Raw genomic sequence first — 21421 nt, 5'->3', positions numbered from 1 at the left:
TAAAATTGCTGATTTCGTGCACTCTGGCTAAAGTTATTTTTGCTGTGATAAGCATATAGTTTAGGGCAACCCAATTGGAGTTCTATCAAGCAGATGATGTCATCGTCATAAAGTAGTCTGGGGATAGATGAGGATCCTATTTATGGACATAATCTACACAGGTCCATGCAGTCACATGCACTGGAGATCTGTGCATGCCATAAGAATGGGGGGACGGATCCTTCCATCGATATTGTTCTTGTAGCAGATGGAGGATCAAAATATTCAGTGAGGTGCTGCATTTTTGGCAGAAACCTGTCTGGAGAACATTAGGTCTGCTGAGGGGTTTGGCCCAGTCATTCAAGTCCTGCTATAACTGAGGCAAAAATCTTGGATGAAGCTTCCAAGAGAACAGCAATAGGGTGGTAGTTGCTGGTTTCCTGGTGGTTCCAATATGGCATGTTTTCCAGGACTAGGGGAAAAATACTCTCTCTCGCAATGTATAGAAATAATTTATGCAGCAACATTGCCCAGAGTCGGATCTTTTTTTTAAACCAGATTGGCTAGGCCATTTTAGCACAGGTGGTTTGGATTTATGTATCAAGCAACTCTATAGCCAGCATTGAGAATGAGTCTTGCCAAGCACTGAGTGTATACACCTGAGGGCAGAATTTAAAAATATTAGAAATCCATTTTGCTTTCACAGAACCAGTGGCTACCTGGGCAGTAAAACAGCCACACCACGGTGCAACCAAATAAAAATCTGCCACATGCTAGTAAACTTTCTATGTAAACAAAAACAATTAAACACAAACGCAATGCTTCAGTTGGCAAAATTACTTGTGTTAAGAGTACCCTTGTCTGTCATCCCTATTGGTGTACACCACCACATCTGGACTCTGATGCAATAGCTTATGCTCAAGTCAGGCAAACATCCTTATGGAATTAGTTTAGCTGAAGTTTGTGTATAGGACTTCACCTATTTGCGGTTTTCCTTCACACCCTTCTCACACAGTGGACTATTATTCCATTCTGTTTGTGTGATTATCAAGGAAGATCTAATGATAGTGGGAAAGTTATTTGTTTGTTATCCTAGTTGTCCATCTCAAAATTTGTAAACGGCCCACCCACCTTCCCTGTACAACCAGGAGGCGAAAGCATGGTGATGGGGATCATGTTGATGTTGAATTCTGCATAACCACTGTGGAGCAGTTTCAGTTCAAAATGGTTCCATGCATCCAAAGGATACAGTAAATGACGACGTCTATGAGCCATACCTAAGTAGCCAGACAAATCAGGTGAGTAAGTAAAGGTGGAGGAGTTGGGTAATATTGTTATATCCTTTCCCTCGTAATAGTCACTAAGTACTACGTAACATTGCTCGTCTACTTATGCCTCATTCCTGAGACACTATTTTTAGCAAACCCTGTCAAGATGGGTCTTCTTGACAGATTTGCTCCACGTTTTCTGTAAAACTACTTCCTGCGCCTTGACCCAAGTTCCATTACCTGTGTGCCCCACAACAACCTTACTACCCAAAATAATCTGTTTCAGCACATTTGAGTCATTTACTTTAACTTGTCATCTAATCTACACAATAACGAGTGCTAAGTATTGGAGGCTATTTTGTGGTGCAAGCCAGCATGTATGCCAATACCATTGCAACAAAGAGTAGGGAATGCTGTTAGGAAACACAAGGTCTGGCTGGCATGGTAACTGGGGATGCATCGGGAAAAGCAAAATGTGATTTCATGTACCCTATGTCAGTAACAGCCAGTGCGGGATTGCCTTGTCAGATTTTTATGGAATGTAGGTGGCTTCATTGGATGGCTTTGTTTTTAACTGGGAAGGGTATGCCTTTCAGTTACTACTTTGCCTCTCTACCAAACTCTTCTCCTGAGAAGGTGCTTAAATGGCTGCTGTGTGCAGCACAACTAGGCACAGCTCTCACGTCAGTACCATGCCGTCACCCGCCCCTTTTGAATCTCCTCTCTTGCTCTTCTGGCATTCTGATCTGAAGGGGAGCGAGGGAGCAGTTCTACCAAGAAAGGTACATGGTAAAAAGTCTTCAGAATTAAATGTGAGTTCTTCAATAACTGGGGTGTGCACGTGAGTCGTGTTGCATGTGGGGGAAGAACGTGCTTGTGCATGAGTGAATTGTACATGTGAGTCGGTTGTGCATTTTGTGTGCATTCGCTAACTGTGCAAAAAGCAAGTCTACTGGGCTCAGCTGCGTAATTTCGAGATGGACCTGGAGATGTCTTTCTCCGAGGCAGGCACAGTGAAAGACGTTTCTGTTGTGCCATCAGAGGGTTGCCCCTAATTGAATCCTAACTTGTCCTTACCAACTGGGACGGGAGAAAGTTTGGTTTGGGAGGGAGAAAAAGAATCCTGCTTTGATCTCCTAGGATTAGAACCTGTTGCACCAAGCACTCTACCCTACTGTCCTCACTCTCTACCTGAACACTGGTAGAGAAGTTATCCGTATAGTATGCAGCATATGGGGGTCGGTGACTTAAATGAAGGCTGTATTACCCAGACGAGATGTCCCTGCCTTCACCCCCACCCCTAGAGTAGTGTTGGTGCCGGTAATCATTCCATTGCATTCTGCTAGTTGTGTTTCTTGAAAGATGGGAGACTAAAGAAACATACAATTCTACTTTTTGTTCAGTATTTTCTGTAGGGGTTTACATATTTGTCACGCTGGTTTATAATGATTAACTGTATACTTTTCAAGTATATCTCTTTAAAATAGTTTTCAGAAATGTGTCCATTGAGCATATTTCTACTAACTAGACAAAAATGTAGGCTAGCCACACATGCCAGCTTCACCATGTAACGTGTGTGATCCTGGGCACATTTTATCCTTCTGTGCCTTAACTATTGGAGTTCCAAGTGAGCTCCACAAACTGTATGTTTGGCTTTTACGCTGCGTGTCACCACCTGCACAAATGGGCATTATGGAAATCAATTAGGCTGGCAGTTACAATAGCTGATAATTTGTTAATTTCTTTTGGTTTTTGGTTAGCTTGTTTAACAATCTATGCACCCTTTTCATCCTAGGATGATGCGGTGGCCGAGTTTTGAATACTTATGGGCATTGTTCGGAGCACTCTGCCAATAGCAGAAATATCAGGGGGGAGGGGCTTTGTTTTTCAAATGTAGTAAGTCTGAGGTAAGGACTGGAAGAAAATGTGTAGGTAGTTTTTTTGAGCCCATTGGGGCTGACATGTTGTGGGACAGTTCGAAACTCATCCCTGCACTGATGGCCAAGATAATGTTTGTTTTGGTCTTCCTTTTGTGATCGTTTTGATTGAAAGTGTCTGGTTGCGTTGTACCTTAGAGTATATTTTGGTAATTTTTAATTTTGAGGAGTTTGTTGAGGAAGGTGTCTGGTTACGTAGTGTTGTACCTTGGGGGCCGTGTGATTAGCTGAGAATGTGTCCGGTCATGCTATAGTGGCAGCGTTGGGGCAGTCTGTCTTGGTTTAGAGTTATCGATCATTCTCTATCCTGGTGTGTTGCATAGCAATATTTTGAAACTTTTCCGAAATGTCAGCTGGTCTTCTGGAATTGGGTTCCAGAGTTTCTGTATGAGGATAGAGCAGGCAGTACATCTGTACTTTATTTTATTAAACTGGAGGAATTCTGCTCCCTGTCCATGGAGTACTCTGAGCAATGCAGTGCTTTTTAGTGGATTCTTTCTCCACGGGTAACCAGTGTAGGTTTGTCAAGGCTGCAGTGATGTGTTCTCTTGTTCTGAATGAAAGTCTTTCCACAGTGTTTTGGCTGGGTTGATTTTTTTATAATAAAAAAAAGTTGGTCATTCCTAGTTGTTGGCTGTTTGCATAATCTGAGATTCGGGTCAGAGTTCACCATGTGAAGCTAGGGTATGGAAAGATGCATTTAATTGAGCGTTGCTGGTAGATGCGTACTATTGTTGACCTCTCGTTCCAGTGTGAGTCCACTGTTCTTGAGTATAACACATTTTAAAAAAAAAATTCTACTCTTGATGTTTCTGGTCTTTCTATCATTCCCGGTTGCCATTGGTAGAAGTATTTTGGTTCTTTAGTTTGGTTTAGGTTGCTGATGGTCATCCAGATGTTTCTCATTCAGGCTTTCATTGATGGAATTGTTAGTGCTAGTAGTCCTCTTGAAGAGAAGCTATCTCATCTCTCATCTCCATAGTTGTGGTTAATTCATGTTTTGATTAGTTTTGTGGTGAAGGCTTTTATCTGTTGTGTACACCACTGTTGGTGGTTCTGGTAGTTGAGTTGAAAGCAGGTAAGTAGGCTTTAGTGTGAGGAAGAATTTGTATGCACTGTTGTGAATGCCAGATTCTTTTTGACTCTTTAAGGTTGTGTGGATCTTATCATCCGGAGTGAGGTGAGTGGCGCTTCCAGAACTGTGTAATATTGGGCAAAACTATTGTGTTTTCCCTTTAGTGGGCCCCTGTCCTGGTGTTAACTCCTGTGTACTCGAGGTTCCTCCCAGCCTCACTTCCCGATTGCGACCCGACCCTTCCTCCCTCCTTTCTCCCATCCCGCCGCCCACCCGCTCTGATTGGCCTGTAAGTGCGCCCACTAGCCTCTCTGTGAATTTAGAAGTGTGCCCAATAGCCACTCTGTGAAAGTTGCATTTAGAAGTGTTCCCAATAGCAACTCTGTGAAAGTTGCATTTAGAATGCATGAGTGGAAGAACAGATGACTATATAGATTGAATGAGTATGTGATTCGAATGAGTATGTAGATCGAATCAAGGTTTAAAATGGATGAACATGTTAAGCGGATGAGTGTGCAGTGCGGACGAGCGCGTAGAACGGATGAGTGCGTAAATACAGAGAAGCGAGTACAACGCATGAGTACGTAGAACAGATGTATGTAGAGCGGACGAGTATGTAGAGCGGACGAGTATGTAGAGCGCTGGAGCAGATGAATGTGCAGAGCTGGCGAATGTATAGAGCGGATGAGTGTACCGAGCAGGATTACTGCGTATTAGCGAATTACTTTATAGGGCTGACGAGCGCATATTGCTGTTGAATTCGTGGAGCGGACGAGTGCGGGGAGCGGACGAGTGCGGGGCAGAGGGGAGCGCATGCGCGGGGCAGAGGGGAGTATGTGGGATGGACTGGAGTGCATGAGTGTGTCGAGCAGACTGGGTGCATGGAATGAATAAGAGTGCATGGAATGGACTAGAGCACGTAGAATTCGTGACATGCATAGTATGGTTGGAATGCAGGGAACGTTTGAAAGAGCATATAACCCATCATATCACACCACCACGCTTACTCTCCTCTTCACTCCACCACTCAACTAGAACACAGAGATACTATGACACCATTCGGTATAACTGTTCTCATACCAACATCCGCCGCTCACTCCCCATCATTCTAAGTAAGCACTGCTGGTTACACACGCCCCCCAGCCAGGCGTTCTCAGGCCTAACGCAGCCACATTCGGTCTGGATAAATCCTGCCAGAACGAACACATACTCCTGATCTCTCAACCACCACACCTACGGCTAACATGCAGCTATTACACGAATACCGCACCAGCTGCACACATACCTGGTGCTCACATGCACCTTTGACTCTCTACTGACCTGAACTTCGGTTCCCAAGGGCATTCAACCTACCAGCGCCTTCAGACCATACCATTGGTATAAAAAGCGCTATATAAATGCAAAATAACATAACATAAATATTGCTACCAACTGCCAATGCAGTTTTTGATTAACGCATCCAGGAGTTGCTGTCTCCAAAGTAGCAGTTGCAGCTTTTCTCTCTTAATGTAAGGTTGCCTTTCAGTTTTTACTGTGCAAGATTTCCTGCGTATAAATTACTGATTCAGGTCTATAGAATATATTTTTCTTAGGGAAAGTTGTGAAAAAACAAAGCATTCCAGTTCAAATGGATTATTGAGGGCCAACACTGGTCTGAGTATTTTCTTTTTTGGGAACAAATGTCCAAATGACATTGCCTACGGTTTGTGGGAAGCCCGAAGGGCTGCGTTATACCCTTTTTAAAAGGAATGTACTGTATGTTATTTTATTTGGCATTTATATAGCGCTCTATATATCACTGGTATGATCTCAAAGCGCTGGTAGGTTGAACACCCTTGGGGACCGCAGTCCAGGTCAGTAGCGAGAGAAGATGTTGTATGGTGTGTGTGCAGCTTATGTAATTGCTAGATGGTAATGGCATCCTAGCGCTCGGGTGTGGCAGTGAAGATATCAGTTGAATGTGTACAGTCTGGTGGATGGACACTGAAGCTGGGTTCTGGATGCGTGAGGCCGGATTATTATGGGATAGCTGCGTTTTATAGAGTGATGTATTTCATGTGTTAATGTTTGTATGTAAATGGCTCAGCTGAATGTATCAGGGGTATAGCTGCATTCTAATTGTGTGATGGTGTAGAGTAGAGAGTAAGCATAATGCTAGGAGTGTTTGCATGGATTTATGAACCAATGCAGCAGGAGCGATTTCTAGGTTGAAGTTACTGATATTTGTTCTCTCCAAGTGTGGCACTTGCCGACACCTACCATCCAGTCTAGCTGTGACGCAGGCCAGTGTCCACTTAGGTGCAGCATTGTTAAATTCACAATCCTGTCCGGGTCTGGCGCAGGCCAATGTTCATAATTCTAATGACGTGCAGCATTGCCAACAATCACAACAAGCCTATTCAGATGTGACGCAGGCCGATGTTCACAATTCTAACTAAGTGCAGCATTGCCAAAATTCACAATTCAGAGGTTAAGGTACTGTTGAGTGGCTTGGTTTTCCTGAGTAGAGTAATTGCTCTACTCCCCACCCATGCCACAATTACTTTGATGGTTGCTGATGGTTGCTGGCTTCCCCTGCGGACACCGGCAGACACGATCTGGAGCCGCCCTTTGCCTTGGGCCCTTAGCCGCACGGGCTGCCCTAGAGAGGTCAGTTTTCACCACGGTGGAGAGCCACCAATCACGGGCGGTGGGCTGGATGGGAGGCGAGGGAAGCGGGAGGCACTTGGGGGAGATGCGTGCGCGGGGTGGGCCTGTAGAAATTTTTTTTTAGACAAATTGGGCCAAATGGAGGTCGGGGGACACCACTCGCCTGCCTGGGGTCAGGAAATGTGTCCTGCAGATACAGTAAATCAAAATGACATTTCTTGGCATCAAGCCAATCTGGTTAGCAATCCTATAATTGGTTGACTTTTTCATGTGCGAGAACTGCAAATGGCATATCCCTTAAAATGGCCATGTTGATCAGCAAACAGTTGGAACTTACCCAGAAGATTTAAAACAAACCACTGGATTTATCCCCAGACCACAAATGGATCTGACGTCAGACCAGACTTGAGGTCCTCGAGGAACGCTTTGATAGAATCCAGCCAGCGGTGTGGACTGCCACGGTTGGATGCGGGGGAGGTGGGGGGGGGGGTCTCCATCAAAAATAAAATTCGGGAATGCGTCAAAATTTGTGGGGGGAGTGGGTCCCAACCAATTTCCAAGTCATTTGTTTATTCCTTCACTTACTTACCACCCATCCACCTTCAGTAGCTCGATCATACGTCCAAAGACCATCCATACTTTGTAGTGCTGCATTCAAGCTTTGACTGGTCCTGTTTTTATAAGGGAATCATTTCGCATGAAAGTGCATCTTTACTTTTACTGCATGTACTGCCCCTTTTGTGTGCTTGAGAGAAGCTTGCAATGCTCCTCCCAGCACTGTACTTGTGAAAAGTGGTGTGCACACCAGATAGTGTGCTTGCTTCACACTGGTTCAAATTTAATGAGCATTGGCAATGCCAACAGTTTAGACTTTTGTGTAGGCATGGTAAAGGCACTTGCCAGGCAAAGCCGTAGTGGAATTAACGGGCCATTGATCGTAGCAGGCGCAACATGGTGTGAGTACCGGGGCATCTAATAGCAGTGCCTGGCAAATGCTTATAATTATACACAAGCCAAAGACTATTGACTTTGCCAAACCTTATTTTTAAACATGGCTTCAGTGAAGGACACGCATAGTGCTCATAAAGCGAGTGGCTGAAGGCAAACATGGTAAAACATTTTTATTACACAGTAGCAGGGTTACAACTCCAATTAAGTCATTCACTTTCAGAAAACAGCTTTGACAAAACACTGGCAGGCACTTGAGTGCAAAATTTGATGTTAAGGCTTGATTAAAACAAGCTCTAATAGTTCCCATGAGGATGTGTTTTGGGTGAGATGGCCATACGGAATAGCATGGCCATGGGCAGTCAGTGGGGTAGGCACATAACCAAACACCTAGAGGCTGTGTGACCCTTCATTTGCCATTCCTCCCTTTCTGTACTCCCATTCGGTGTATGGACTTGGTTCTGAAACTTTAAATAAGTGACAGTACTGTACCAATGTCATATTGCATAGCAGTCCTGGTAAACGGCACCAAATGTGTAAATAAAGTGTAGTAACTGTTCCATATAAAAAAACGCACATTTGCAGAGAAATGCCAAGTATAAACTTACAGCAACACTGCTCAAGATTTGTGGCTTTTGCTGGGCATCCATAGAGTACACATGCTGAGAATTAGTAACTCCTCACTCTTCTTACTAGTCTTCAATTGAATTGCTCATGGTTCCCACACATTCATAGTCTTTTACACCATCATATCTTAATACAAGTTTAATTTCTTCTACTTAGCTGCATTGGAAATATTTTGGATTACATGAACAGTTTAGACTTTAAAAAAATAGATCTCCCACAAGCGAGAACACTGGTGTGCTCACTAGAGTAGTTTGCTTTGTTTAATATTTTTACATCATGTTTGAAACTATACATTGTCGCTTTCAATGATATTTTTAATAATGTGATTGCTTATGAAGAAGTTACCTCCCCCTTGCGTTCCGTTTCCCTTTTTCCTATCACTTGCTTTCTTTGCTCATCTGTAGCTTTCTTTTCCTCTTTTACTTTCTTTTCCTCTATTTTTCATTTGTCCTGGCCTCTCCACCATTTTCATTTTTGCCCCCTTGCTTTCCTCCCGCTTTTTTTCCACTTTGCTATTTTTCCTTGGTCCTCGCCCTTTTTGCTTTCTTTCTACTATAAAATATTTTTTTTCTGAAACACTAAAGAATTAACAATTTTTCAGTGGAAATTATAAACTGATTAAAAATGGATTTTAAAATGTTGGGGAAAATACTGGTAACATTTGTTACATTAGCCTTGGCATAGATCTGATGTGCTGGGTCTATGTCATTATGCAATTTAGGGATGGAGACTGTCCGAAGAACTTGATTCTTCAAGATCGGTTTTTAATATATGCAAAACTGCTGTAAGATTGATCCAGCAAGAGCCCTGCTATCTGAGGAATGAGGGCAGTGGAAGTTGAAAATCTGAAGGTAGATTATGAATGATTTAACGCATTCTGGCTCAACCTTTGGTACAGATGGCTCCTTGGGCCACTATGGCACTGCTGCTTCCTTGTATTACCTGTTCAAATTGTGCACCCTGATAATAATCTGCAAAGGTTTGTGATTAAATTCTTTTATAGCACAGTAAATATCAGCGACCAGTCTATAAGCGCGGGGACCGGGGTTTGGACGTGTTTTGCTCTGCGTTGTCTTGCTTCCAAGACAAAAGCCTTGCCCCTGAACTAGCCGCCCTAATCGGGAATTATTTACACTGTAAATTCTCTATGGAGCTATGTCATTGCCAAGCACTCCATAAGAAAATGAGTCAGTGTGTTGACACAATGGTTCATTGGCGTAGCGGATTGTGGTCTTGGCCCTGGAATAGGAGTGCTGAAGTCTAGATTGAGGGTTGACCGGTTTCTATTGCTTCCAGTAGGCATGGTGTGAGATGCTATCTTAAGAGCTATTCCCTCTCTATCAATAGATGTAACCATTTGTTCCCACGTGGCATGGCTAAATTGGAGCTTAAACCTACAGGGAGCAAGTTTTATTTTCATGATCTGTTATGCTGCAACTTAATCTACGTTCTCCCTTCTCCTAACAGCTGCGGCTTATAGACTGGGGTTTAGCAGAGTTTTACCACCCAGCCCAAGAGTACAATGTCCGTGTGGCATCCAGGTACTTCAAAGGGCCAGAACTACTAGTGGACTACCAGGTAAGAATGGTTCTTGTGTAGAATGCTGTGGGACACATTATGGGTAAAGGTTTGAATTTGTGCTTTTACCATTGAGATGGTAAACAAATATGAGTTGTATATTTGAGTTGTGCCATTGGGTTACAAGCACTGCTTTCGTTTCAAGTACATTGATAAGGACATATGAACCATTGTTCCGATCAGGGTTACTTGACATGTCGAAAGTTCCCATCTGTGGCTCTGACATCAGTCCCCTGATCGTTTTGCTTGTCTTGAAGTCTTTACCCTTCTTTTCCCATAGTGCTGCTTCATTACAGGCCTAGGGTGCTACTCTGGACAACAAATTACTGAACTTAGTAATTTTTCTGATGGATGTACCTCCCACAGATTCCTCATCTATGATCGCTTATCCGCAGCGTAGTTGTTCTTCAGAAACTTTTCTGCCACCAGGGGACTCAACACAACCATGCCCTATGCCTCTATATGCCCCTCGCCGGACATGTCGGGTTCAGTATTTGAGGCACCGCACCCCATGACCTCAGTTCCACCCTTTTTACATAACACTCTGATGCCTATTGACCGTGTAACTGATTGTGTACTAGCTATCCGCCAAAGAGGGATAACTAGGGAGGGCGAGGAGGAATCCGTCTAAGGAACATCCATCAGAAAGAACATTACAATGTTTCAGGAAAGATTTCTCGTTTTTGCAACTTTTCCTTTATAGTTTCTATGAACCTGTTAGATGTAGCATTTGTATGCTTCATCCCCTGTCCTAGTGAAACCCCCAGCACTTTTTGCTGGACCTTTTTCTGAAATCCTGAATGAGCGGAGCCTTTCTGCCCTCATTCATTCTTATGGGCTCTGTGTTTTGAAACTCTATTCTTTGTATTGTACCTATCCTATGGGGTCTATTTTCCTCCATAAACTGTTAAATGCATTTGTATTTTACTATTGCAGCACACAGCTCCTTATGGGTAGTGTTGCTGGGGACCCTTGGGGTCCTCGTTTGTTTATTTTATTTATATAGCGCGCCTGACCCATGGGTATCTGGGCGCTAGTAGATAAGAGAATGGTTCCAGGTTAGTCCTTTAGAAAGGTACAAAGGTCCCTTAATACAAGTTAGTCATTTTAAAAGTGTAGAGGTCACTCAATATAGATCATACATGATAGTACATACATGCAGAGGTCACTTATTACAGATCATGCAGGATAGTACAAAGGACATAAGATACATGGCATTAAATTCAATCCGTGCAGTAGTACAAGCATACGCACAGTCATACATGAACAAGGGGGGCCTATGTAGGCAGACTGGGTGCAGGAGGCTAAGAAAGGAGGGTTAGTTTTTATTAAGTAGCTAGGTGGTGGCACAGCTTCTGAATTTATCGAATACTTGGATAGTTTGTATGTCCTGTGGGAGTGTTCCATAGTTGGGCGGCAGGACCGGGAAGCTGGAGCCGCCTGCTCTTTTGAGGTTGTATCTTGGTACCAATAGGCAGGAAGTGTTAGAGGATCTCACGGTGAATTTATCAGAGATGGGGTGGAGCTCGGTGGTTCAGTGCTTTGTGGGTGAGGCAAAGAGTTTTCAAGTTGATTTTATCTTGTATGGGGAGCCATTTGCAGTGTTTTCTAGTTGCTGATATGTGCTCTCTTCTGGGTATGTTTAGGGCGGCTCTGAGAGCATTATTTTGCAATATCTGCAGTTTGTTCAGAATGGACTTGTTGGCGCCTAGGTAGAGACCGTTGCAGTAGTTCAGTTTGGATTGTAGAAGTGCTCTGGCTAGTATAAGACAACTGCTGGGGTGACAGTAGGTGTCTGCACACCCTGATCAACTTGCCTGTGTAGGCGGTAGCTGAATCAGTCATATTTACGTGTTTAGTTTAGAATTTGCAGCGGTCCACTTTATCAAATAGGGGCTTTGTAAAGATATTGTACAAAGTAGGCGAGACACATGAACCTTGTGGTACGCCGCAGGTGATCGGAATGAGGTCAGCAGCTGCCGTGGGTGAGAAGACACGCATGGTCCTGTTCTTAAGGAATGATTGAATCCACGCGATAGCAGAGCTCAAAGTGAGCTGCCGATGCAAAGTGGTCACAAAGTACCTTGTGGTCGACCAAGTCAAAAGCAGCCGACTAGTCAAGGAGGAGTAGGATGGCCACGCTACCTTTTTATCTTTTAGTTCGTCAATCTGGCTTTTGAGGTCAACAAGGGCAGCTTCTGTTCCATGTTGCGATCTAAAGCCAGATTGTCGTGATCCAAGTAGTTTGTTAGGCTCAACATAGTCTTATATTTGCAAGTTTTGAGATTCTTTTCTGTATCCTAGAGTAATTACTCCCATTCATGCACTGCCTTGTTGTCACTCACACAGCAGGGGGGCTGTCCTACAAGGACAGCCAGCCATCAGGACTGGGTGCATTGAGGTTACCAAGGAGACTAAGGAGATGGGAGTTTGGGCACCTCCCTCATTTCATGCCCTGCCAGACACACTGGCACCCGAGCCGGGTTTCAGTATTGAAGCACGCAAAAGGCCAAACTAACAAAGGGCTTAAACCTGGTTTGGCACACAGAGGAAAACCCAAGAAAGACCTCACAAGAGTTGGCGAAAAAAATAGAGCATGGCTATTTTGACAGAATGGTCACCCATGGGTACTCTAATGCAGGTGAGGATTCAACCTGTGGTTGAAAAGCACAATGGTAAGAACATTAAACCACTGCCACCAGCCATTTAAAGTAGGGAGGGTAACATAAAAAATGTTATGAGTAAGTAGAAAAAGGGGCTTCGAAGTAATCCTCAAGCACTCCACATAAAATGGGGTGTGCTGGATCTACAGAGAGAAAAGGTAAGTAAAGTCAATTTCACTTTACTATTCTTGGGAACAGTAGTTCTCACAAGAAAGGGTTTTTAAACCTTCAGAGAAATCTAAAGGATTTCTCTGTGACACTGCACTGAAGGTGCTGTGCGGTGTCACCATACAAAAAGTAGATGCCTATGGAGTTTTTCAGACTCAAAACAAAGGAAACACATAATCCAAATCAGAGTAAAATACATGAGGATGAGAAAAAGGGCTCACTCTCTCCACAGTTCAGCAAAAGAGCTAGGGGTCTCTAAGGTTGAAGGGAATTATGATATTTGATATGGCATTTATAACGCACCTATACACAAGTGAATTAGCACAAGTGAATTAGCACAGGAATGACAATTCTCCTTAACTGGTAATCTCTAGGTTCCCCCAGAATGGCTGTGATGGAGTTGAATGATGTTGATAGACAAGGTGTTACCAGTTGGGGGAACAACTGCTCATATAGCCAGATTTGGGAAGACCCCTTCCCAATACTTAAAAAGGTTTAGGGATCACAAGAAAAGAGTTGGTAACTTGTGGGCCACTTGGGTGTGTGAAAGCCTGAAGAAACCTAGATGGGTGGATTAAGGGCTACAAGGTGAACACTTATGAAGGCATGAGATGTTTTTTCTTGCTGGAACGTATTTTTGATGCCTGTTCCCCAGAGCTGTGAAAGCACCTTGCTGACTCAAAGGAACTGGACCCCAAGAAGCTCGCAGTAGCTGCTGACTTGTGGGTGGCCAACATAGCTACTCAAAAGGATTCTGGGGCTCCTCACAAAGAGGATGGGAAGAAGCGTGAGAAGGATCATTCCAAAAGTCCCCCACCAAAAGAGGACCACAAACATAACAAGGGTAGATATCCCCCTAAACAACCTTGTAGGCCTAGCGAAAACTCTGGGCCCAAACCAGAGGGGTATTATCAGAAACTCCCATTCCAAAAGACCATTGGGGAAATGTGTGTTTTTGTGGGTCTGATGACCATGTGAAAGGAGATCCCAGATGTAAGGGTAAACCTTCAGGGATTCCCTCTATCACCTTAGTATTCATTCATGATGTGGATATACCAATTACGGAAGCTATCTTTCACCCTCAAGCTAAAGAACCCATTGGTGTTTAAGCTAGCGTATTTTATGTATCTCTGGGGCTGTGGGAACAGAACATTGTCTATAATTCCATTCCTGATCGTACTAAAGAGTACTATAAAGACAGTGTACTTGTCAATGGTCAGGACACCCCTGCCATTTGAGACACCGGGCAGTACAACTGTGGTAGATGAAAGTTTCTTTCAACCTGAGGAAGTTTCCAAGGCTCCCAAAATGCTTACCAACTTAGCGAGAGGTCCAGTCCAAATGTGTCCCATACTGCCAGCTATCATTAAATGTAATGACATGACTGTTAAGATGGCTGTGAGTGTTTAGTCTGAAGTGCCCGGTGGGGTACTCTTGGGCAGTGACCTGAAGGCCCTGGATGTAGTTTCCAGCACCCCAAAGTCCCTTTCTAAGAAAAGAGAGATAACAATGAAAGCAAGGGAGGTCACCTTAAGAGACCTTCCCACTGAGACCAAGGGGAAACCCATAGTCTCCAAAGGAAAAAAGGGCCCCAAGACCACACCTTCCTCAAGAAAAAAGGTTCCTGTAGAAATCTAGAGGCCAGACCCGTGACCCCACCACCAGCTGAGGCTGAATTGGTGCAAGAATCCCCAGAGGAATTAGGGGTGGAGGAGATTCAACGCTATACGTAAAATCTGGATCCAAGAGACCATCCTGAGCTGCAGACTTTGCTTGCTGAAGATGAACCCTCAAGGACGGACTTCAGTAGGGAACAGAGAGAGGATCCCTCTCTAGAAGGTCATCGTCAGCAGGAATCTTCCCAGAGTGATGGGCAAGACCATGGGAAGCATAGGCTGTACTGGGAGGATTAACACCTGATCGGCAGAATTGCATGCAGTATCCTCAGGGACCACCACATAAAATTAGGACTACAGTTGTATGCAAAACCAACATTTGGTATAAGTCTGTACTACAGTTTGTGGTAGCGAGCCGAGCAGCCAGGCTTATCTCAAGGGAAATGTGAGAAGTACAAGGATGTTACACAGTGGTCTTAAAATCACAGTGGTTCAAGTAGACACTTATACTCCAGGTTTCCTGGTAAAATACGTATTCGTTTATTATACAGTCATTTAGAAAACATTCCGTAGGAGGAGGCAACTTAATATTATACACAAATACACTTCAATACCAAACCAAAAGTTGCTGAGTAAATTAGGCTCCCCTGAAATAGGAGCAAAATGGCATTTGTTACTTTGAATGAGAGTAAAAAGGCACAGTTAATAGAACAGATCACAAATACTTGCTTAGGCAGTGCAAATAGTTTCAGTTCACTAGAGGACTCGATTCAGTTCAATAGGCCTAGGCCAAAGTCGATGGGCTAGTGTCTTGGATAGGAAAGAGCAGTTCTTGTAGTAAACGGTAAAGTCTTTGCCAATGTTCTCAGAAGTAGTTTGTACGAAAAAGAATCATATGTTGGGGCCACAAGCGGATTAGGCCTGCAAGTTGGGAAAGTTTCACAAACTTTCACCGCGAGAGGTAAATTCTCTCAATGCCTTAGTATGAAGAAAAAGATGCAGCTGAAGACGTTGGTTCCTGGCAGTTCCTGCAGATTGCATTGTTCCTGAGCCTAAGTCGTGGGGACAAGAGGAAGGACTTCGGGGGACTCCTCCACTGCACAGGGACAGGGTCAAACAAGCTGGAAAAATTGAACATATTCGGTTCAAGTAGCTGCCATCAAGCATACAAGCTGGTGTCCTTCCCCTTGGTTAGTCCTAACCAGCTCCGAGAATGGTATCAAGGTGGCTTAGGAGTTGATTGGTCCCACCAACTCAAAGGAAGAAGTAGTCCTTGAAGGGGCTTCTTTGTCGAGATGAACTTGGCAATTCGGACCTACAGCAGGGCATCACTGGGCAAACCAACGGTCCAGGAGTTGCAGCAGCCGTCCTCTTCCAGCTTGTCTTCGGTTCTTTCGTTCCAGTGGTCTGCTTTCCAGTCCAAGAGACTCACCTTTTAAACAGTTTTCTCCCATTCATTCCAGCCTAGCTGCCACTCACCCAGCAGGGTGGCTGTCCTTGTCAGTCAGCCAGTCAGCCAATCACACCAGAGTGCATTTGGGTCTCCTAGTGAACTAAGCACAGGGAGTTTTGGGCACCTCCCTCACTTCCTGCCCACCCCAGACACTCAGGCGCCAGAGGCGGTCTTCAGTCCTGAAGCCCGCAAAAGGCGTACGAACAAAGGGACCAAACCTGGTTTGGCGCGCAGAGACAAACTCTAGAAGGACCTTTCCAAAAAGAAACGGCAAAAAAAACTGTGACCTGTTTAAACAAAGGGGCTTAAGGCGCCATCTTGAAAACATGGCTACCGCGATTTTTAGCTACCGGTGTTAGCAGTCCGGAAAAATCATGGTAGTTCGTTGTAAAACCACTGCCACCAACCATTTCGATAGGAAAGGGTAGCATTTGACTGCTTCATGAGTTTCTAGACACAGGGGATACCAAGTAACCCGTCTAGCACTCTATAGGAAGATAATGTGTGCTGGGTCTAGGAATTTAAAAAGACTAGTAAAGTCAATTTAACCTTGTGTTCTCTGGGAAACAGTAGTTTATCCGAGAGAAGGTTTTTAAACCTTTTGGAAGTCTAAAAGACATCCCTGTGTCACTGCACTGAGGGTGCTGTGCGACACAAATACAAAAGATGCCAATGGAGTTGTTTAAAACTCCATAACCAAATAGGAAGACAGGCGACCGCCAGTCGACCACCAGGTGAAGCCGCATCAGGGCGAAGGCCAAAGGATGAGGCCGGAGCCTCTCTATGCAGCTCTGCTGCGAGGAACATCCACACGGCCCCAGAATCAACTACAGGAGCATCTGCGCGGCAATCTCCATGAAGCTGCACACCGCCACAGACCTCGTATAAGCTGCATCGTACCCCCAAGTGCCATGCCACGAAGAGCGATCGAATTTCGGAACAAAATGGAGGCGACCATCACCATGACGACCAGCAAATACACAGAACAGCCCGATAAGCTGCATCGCCGTGCCATTCCCACCTCTTCCGGCATAAATAGGAAGACAGGCGACTGCCAGGCGAAGCGGCATCAGGGCGAAGGCCAAGGGATAAGGCTGGAGCCTCTCTCTGCAGCTCTCCGCTGCTCGACGGTAGCAAGCTATCTTACACAACGTAAGGCCACAAGCTTCTGCAAGAGCGTAACAGCCCACAACAGGGAAAGTATGATGCTTGCAACCCCCCCTTGCCGCTCCAGAAACGCACGACTCCGGTCGCGCACCCGTCCTTCCATGCCGATCACTTACTTCCCGAGCCCGGCTGACCGTAATTCGAGGGTCTGTCTCAGATCTCCACTCATCTCATTCTGCCCCCCCACAATAATCATCTATCTGTAGTTCGGGCCCTGGAGCCTGGAAATTCCAAGACTCAGACACTGTTACAGGATACCCCCAGCAACAACATTGACACTCACACTACTTTAAAAATGCAGGATTACCGACTGGGGTAATCCACGGCTGGCATCAATGAATCAGCACTTGGTCATCTATGCATGCCCCCCCAGCAGCATGCACGTCTGCCCACGCAGCTGAAGCATGGTCTCTGCCCACACCTGCGACATTGTATGGGCCACAGCATTCGAATCTAATCACTGTCTGCCCCATGTTCATCCTATATGTGCAACCTATTATACCCATGCAATCACTGGCCACCTGTGTTGGAAATATCGTGCACATCATGCCTGCGCCTCCTGAGGCACCCCTGCCAAATAATTACAATGCCATTCTGTGCTTGTGGCGCCCATGCCAAATGTTGATACTGCACTGTATTCTATGCCTGAGCCTTCTGAGACGCCCATCACTTCACTGTCCGCTTGTAGTGATAATTCCCTGCCGGGGCCATATACCACACCCACCCTGTTACCTGCCTCCACACCCCTAATGATCCACACTCTTAGCAGTACTCTAGTCAACGCACGCTCGGTACCTGCCCATGCCCTTGACATAAATAACCACATCAAGGATAACCTCGACCTTCTAATAAGACCGTACCTCTCAGAGAGGTGGGGGAGTGGCCCTCATTGCCAGGGAAACCCTTGCTATCAGAGAAGCTGAAGGGCAACTTGGTCACAATTGTGACTACCTCCCACTAAAAATCATTGTCTCCCACAATTGCACCATTACTTTGCATATTGTTTATAGACCTCCTGGTCCCATCACAGATTTTCAGGACACCCTCATTCTCTCATTGTCTGACAACATTAAAAAGACGTCCGAAGTCATACTCCTGGGCAATCTAAACCTAGGGCTCAATGACACCAAGGATTCCCACGTCAAAACCCTCAAAGCCCTATCCACCTTGGGCTCTCGCAAGCAATCTCCCAACCTAGCCACTGTTCCATAAAAATCCCTGCCAATGGTCTGACCACCACTATATTCAATTCAACCTCAACTGGAAAAAAGGCCCTCTAGGCCCATCACCCCATGTCCAGCAGCCTTCGCAAGGAGCTCACGCCAATTGACAGCTGAAAACATAGCACTGTTTCTACGTGTGCCTGCTCTGCAGGCCCCATTTTCAAAAAACCCAGAAACCGTAGCAAAACCCTTTTAAACAGATAGTCGCCCAAGCAGTTGACACCATTGCTCCACTCAACCTTAAAAAAAGCCAAAAAAGCCAAACATTCTAACGCATGGTTCTCAAAGGAACTGCTTAACCAGCGTTCTCAGAAGAGGCTTGCCCTCTCCGCATGGAAAGCCAACCCCTCTGAAGGCACTAGAAGCGCCTTCAAAGCCATTTCCATTGCATACAAAGCCAACATCACCCTAGCCAAAGCCGCATCCTTCAATTCAAGGATTAATGACGCCAAATTGGGGTCCAAAGAAATCTTCGCCATCTTTAGGGAGTTGGAAAAACCATCCACCACTCCTCCCTCTCTCCTCAAGTTCGAAAGCTGGTGCAACAGTATTCAGTCTGCCATGCGAGACAAGCTGAATTCTGTACAAATCAAAATCTGCGGCCATCAAAAATCTCTTAAAGTTCTCATAGCCATCCTGCACAGGAAAACACCCACGCCCACCAAGACTAAATCCTCCCCACCTTTTGACTTTAAAGATATGACAGAGCTGGAAGTTATCACCCTGCTGAAATCCATCAAACCTTATAACTTCAAGGGGGATGCTTGCCCAGCCCAACTCATAACAGACTCGGCACATATCCTAGCAACCTTCCTAACCGCATTCATTAACTCATCCTTCCAGGCTGGCCACGTTCCAACTGGACTTAAGGAAGCGTGGGTACGCCCACTCCTTAAAAGACCGTCCCTGGTCCCAGCGGTCCCAGGGAACTATAGGCCCATTACCACCATCCCATTCTTACTAAAAATCCTGGACAAAGTAGCCTACCTGCAAGTCCATAGATTCTTGGAAGCTAACCGTCTCCTCGGCCTGCGGCAATCTGGCTTCTGCCCATGACATGGCATCGAAGCGGCTCTCCTAGACTCAAAGAATCAAATGGACGATCTGAGAGACACAGGCAAACCTGCGCTCCTTCTGCTCTTGGACCTATCCGCAGCCTTTCACCTGGTGGATCACAACATTCTGTGCCTCCATCTAGTAACTGAGGCCAACTTCTTCCCTAAAGCTTGTGACTGGAAAACCTCCTTTCTCCGAGAGGGGGCCATGAAAGTCTTCTCTGACTCTGCCTGTGCTATCCCTAGCCACATTACATGTGGTGTTCCACAGTGCTCCTGTATCGTGCCCACTCTATACAACCTCTTCACAAGGCCTTTGTTCAGCATCCTTGACTCCTTGTGCATATCGTATACAAATTATGCGGATGACGCACAGGTGCTTATCCCACTCACTGGGGACTATGAAGCAGATATGAACACGCTCACCATCATTTACTCTACTATCCAATCCTGGATGGCAGACAACTGGCTTCGCCTCAACGGTGGAAAAACTGAACTTCTGCTTATAGGGTCACCCACCACCCTGGGCAACCTCGATCAGCAGTACATATCCTTTACCATTGATAATATTCCCATCAATGTCTCGTTAAGACACTTGGAGTCTACTTAGACTTGGATCTGACCATGGATAGACAGGTTAATGCCATCGTCTCCTCGTCAGCCTATTATTCTAAAGTTCTCAACGCAGCCAGTCCCGTCCATCACGCCAGAATTTCCTCACCATTGCTAGGGCATTAATTGGATTGAGGCTGGATTATTGTAATGCCCTCCTCGCAGGGACCTCTTGCAAAAATCTGGCCAAACTCCAACTGATTCAAAACCACGCCCTCGGGGCGGCCACAGGATCCTCAAGAAAAAACACATTTCCGAAGTGAGAAGGCAGGCCCACTGGCTCCCGGTCAAAGAGAGAATTCTCTTCAAAACCCTTGCCCTCACTCACAAATGCCTCCATGAACTTGCACCCCGGTATTTGGCTCAAAGAATCACCAAGCACACCGCCACAAGACCTCTGTGGAAGGGCTACTCAACTTGATTCTCGCGCCTAAAACTGAAAGTCTGCGCAGGGGGGGGCTCCAGTTTTCCTACACTGGCTGCCACCCATTGGAATGCACTCCCCACTCACCTAAGAATGATCGAGTCCCGCCAAGCATTCCGCAAAGCAATCAAAACCAAGTTTTTTGTCTGAAAGTAAAATGACGTCATTGTACTAATTATCTGTATGTAACTCTGATCATATCTGTATTTCATTCAGTCTGTATTTGTAACCAAGAGACCTTTGGTTGCCCACTAACATTTGAATCAAAACCTCCTACGAAATTCTTGTAACAGCGCCTCAATGCCCCCGGGCTGCAAGTGCGCTATACAAATGCAAATAAATAAGTAAATAGAAATAAACACAGAAAACAAACAGAATGGAAAAAGTTCAAAGCCCCAAAGTTTAGCAAAAGAGCTGGAGGGCTCTAAGGTAGAGAGGAATTGGCACATTTTGAGAATTCTCCCGAACACCTCTACACTGAGCCAATGGAGTCTATTCCAGGAGACCTCAGACTGGTGGTTCCCCAAGAATTGAGATCCAGATTCCTACAGTTGGTGCATGAAGGCCACCTGCCTGGACACGTACGTTTTAAGAGGACCAAGGAGAGGATATTGTACTTTTCCGATGCTTGTTAATCTGCTTAGAATCACATGCTGTGCATATGGTCTGACATCCAGTGGTAACCACAGAGTATTGCATCCGGTCTTTCGAGGCTCGAAAGGGGACGTCGGCATAGGCGTGTCTGTAACACTATCCCTATCGTGTAGTGTACCCAAAATCCCTCACGCGCCAAGGTCCCTCAGATTGGTTTTTTCCGCCCAGATAACTGGTTGCCGTTTTGCAGAGCTCTTTCATAAGACATTGTTATTGTTATTACCTTGTTCATCAACTTTGTTGATAATCCCCTTGAAAGTCCTTTCGACAGTGCTTCCTGTACTACGCCGAAGACTGCGGTGGACTTTCGACGCCTACGATACGG

The 21421-nt window shown here is 45.3% G+C and overlaps 1 protein-coding gene across 1 annotated transcript in view; it reads left to right on the top strand.

Annotated features, from left to right (window-relative positions):
- Nucleotides 1–21421, top strand: part of CSNK2A2 (casein kinase 2 alpha 2) — an 876327-nt gene that overhangs the window by 492921 nt on the left and 361985 nt on the right. Inside the window, exon 7 of the mRNA XM_069654499.1 lies at nt 9951–10061. Coding sequence (XP_069510600.1) covers nt 9951–10061 — 111 coding nt within the window. The remainder of the gene's footprint in view (nt 1–9950; nt 10062–21421) is intronic.

The sequence above is a fragment of the Ambystoma mexicanum genome, chromosome 1p, assembly GCF_040938575.1.
Source record: "Ambystoma mexicanum isolate Mex_15411 chromosome 1p, UKY_AmexF1_1, whole genome shotgun sequence".
NCBI lineage: Eukaryota > Metazoa > Chordata > Amphibia > Caudata > Ambystomatidae > Ambystoma > Ambystoma mexicanum.
The sequence above is the reverse complement of the archived record's forward strand: the minus strand, read 5'-3'. Positions and strand labels throughout refer to the sequence as shown.